Source organism: Priapulus caudatus, unplaced genomic scaffold (assembly GCF_000485595.1).
Source record: "Priapulus caudatus unplaced genomic scaffold, Priapulus_caudatus-5.0.1 Scaffold209, whole genome shotgun sequence".
NCBI classification, from domain to species: Eukaryota; Metazoa; Priapulida; class Priapulimorpha; order Priapulimorphida; family Priapulidae; genus Priapulus; species Priapulus caudatus.
In genome coordinates, this window is record NW_014577270.1 from 344,307 (window position 1) to 345,384 (window position 1,078).

The window sequence follows — 1,078 nt, forward strand, 5'->3', positions numbered from 1 at the left end:
TATATATATATATATATATGCTCTATATGATAGGTTAGTTTACTATTGACTTACTATCTTCCTGTGTCACGTTGAAGATGACCATGCTGTAGGCGGACGAGCGGCGACCTTTGGTGACCTTCACGGAGAACTCGTACTGGGTGTTGGGCGTGAGGCCGTCGGTAACCGTCGTCAGATCGGTCGAGTTCTGATACTTGAATCGGCCGCCGCCTACGCAAACGTACGCGCGGTTATGAACGGGCCAAAATGGAATGGGCACACAATCGATCGATAATTCGCTAACCTTTTAAATGGCATTCCAATTTGTGAGAGAACCTCGGTGAAAATCGACACTACAACAACAGGCAGACAATCGCCGACGACCGATCCGCAGCAGTGTAACCATGGTGACGCAACCGTGACCGGGTAACCGTGGTGACGTAACCACGGCTACCTAACCGCGACCGCGTAACCTTTGCGACGGAACTGCGGCTACCTAACCGCATAACCGTGGCTATCTCACCGCGACCACGTAACCACGGCTACCTAACCGCGACCGCGTAACCGCCACTACGCAACCGCGTAACCACGGCGACGCACCTGTCCGGTAGCGGATCGTGTAGATGCGTCCATCGATCGCGTGCTTCGTCTTCACGGGCAGCGTGTGATCGTCCCACATGAGCACCACCGAGTTTGGCGACAGCACCTCGGCGCGCAGCCCGTGCGGCGGGTCCAGCGGCGTCTCCGGCAGCAGCGGGCGCGCCTTCTGCGTGTGGATCGTCTCGTAGGCGGGCGGGCCCGGCCCGACGTTGTTGTTCGCGCGGATGCTGACGATGTACATGCTCTGCGGCCGCAGGTGTTCGATGGTGAACGCGCGCTGGTTCTTCGTGTCGAGCACCTTCTCGTAGACGTCCGGCACGCTGATGCCGTAGCCGATCGTGTACGTGCGCACCATGACGGTGCGGTCGCGCGGCGGCGCCCACGTCACCTGCGCAGGCGAAACAAGAGCCGTGTAAGTACAAGTGTAACAAGAGTTGTGTAAGTACAAGTGTAACAAGAGTTGTGTAAGTACAAGTGCACGTGTAACAAAAGCCGTGTA

The 1,078-nt window shown here is 57.1% G+C and overlaps 1 protein-coding gene across 1 annotated transcript in view; it reads right to left on the reverse strand.

Moving 5' to 3' along the window:
• The window catches only part of LOC106807342 (neogenin-like), a 27,626-nt gene that overhangs the window by 8,052 nt on the left and 18,496 nt on the right, over window positions 1-1,078 (reverse strand). The window contains exons 11-12 of the mRNA XM_014809650.1: window positions 580-967; window positions 55-210 (exon numbers count right to left, since the gene is read on the reverse strand). Coding sequence (XP_014665136.1) covers window positions 55-210; window positions 580-967 — 544 coding nt within the window. The remainder of the gene's footprint in view (window positions 1-54; window positions 211-579; window positions 968-1,078) is intronic.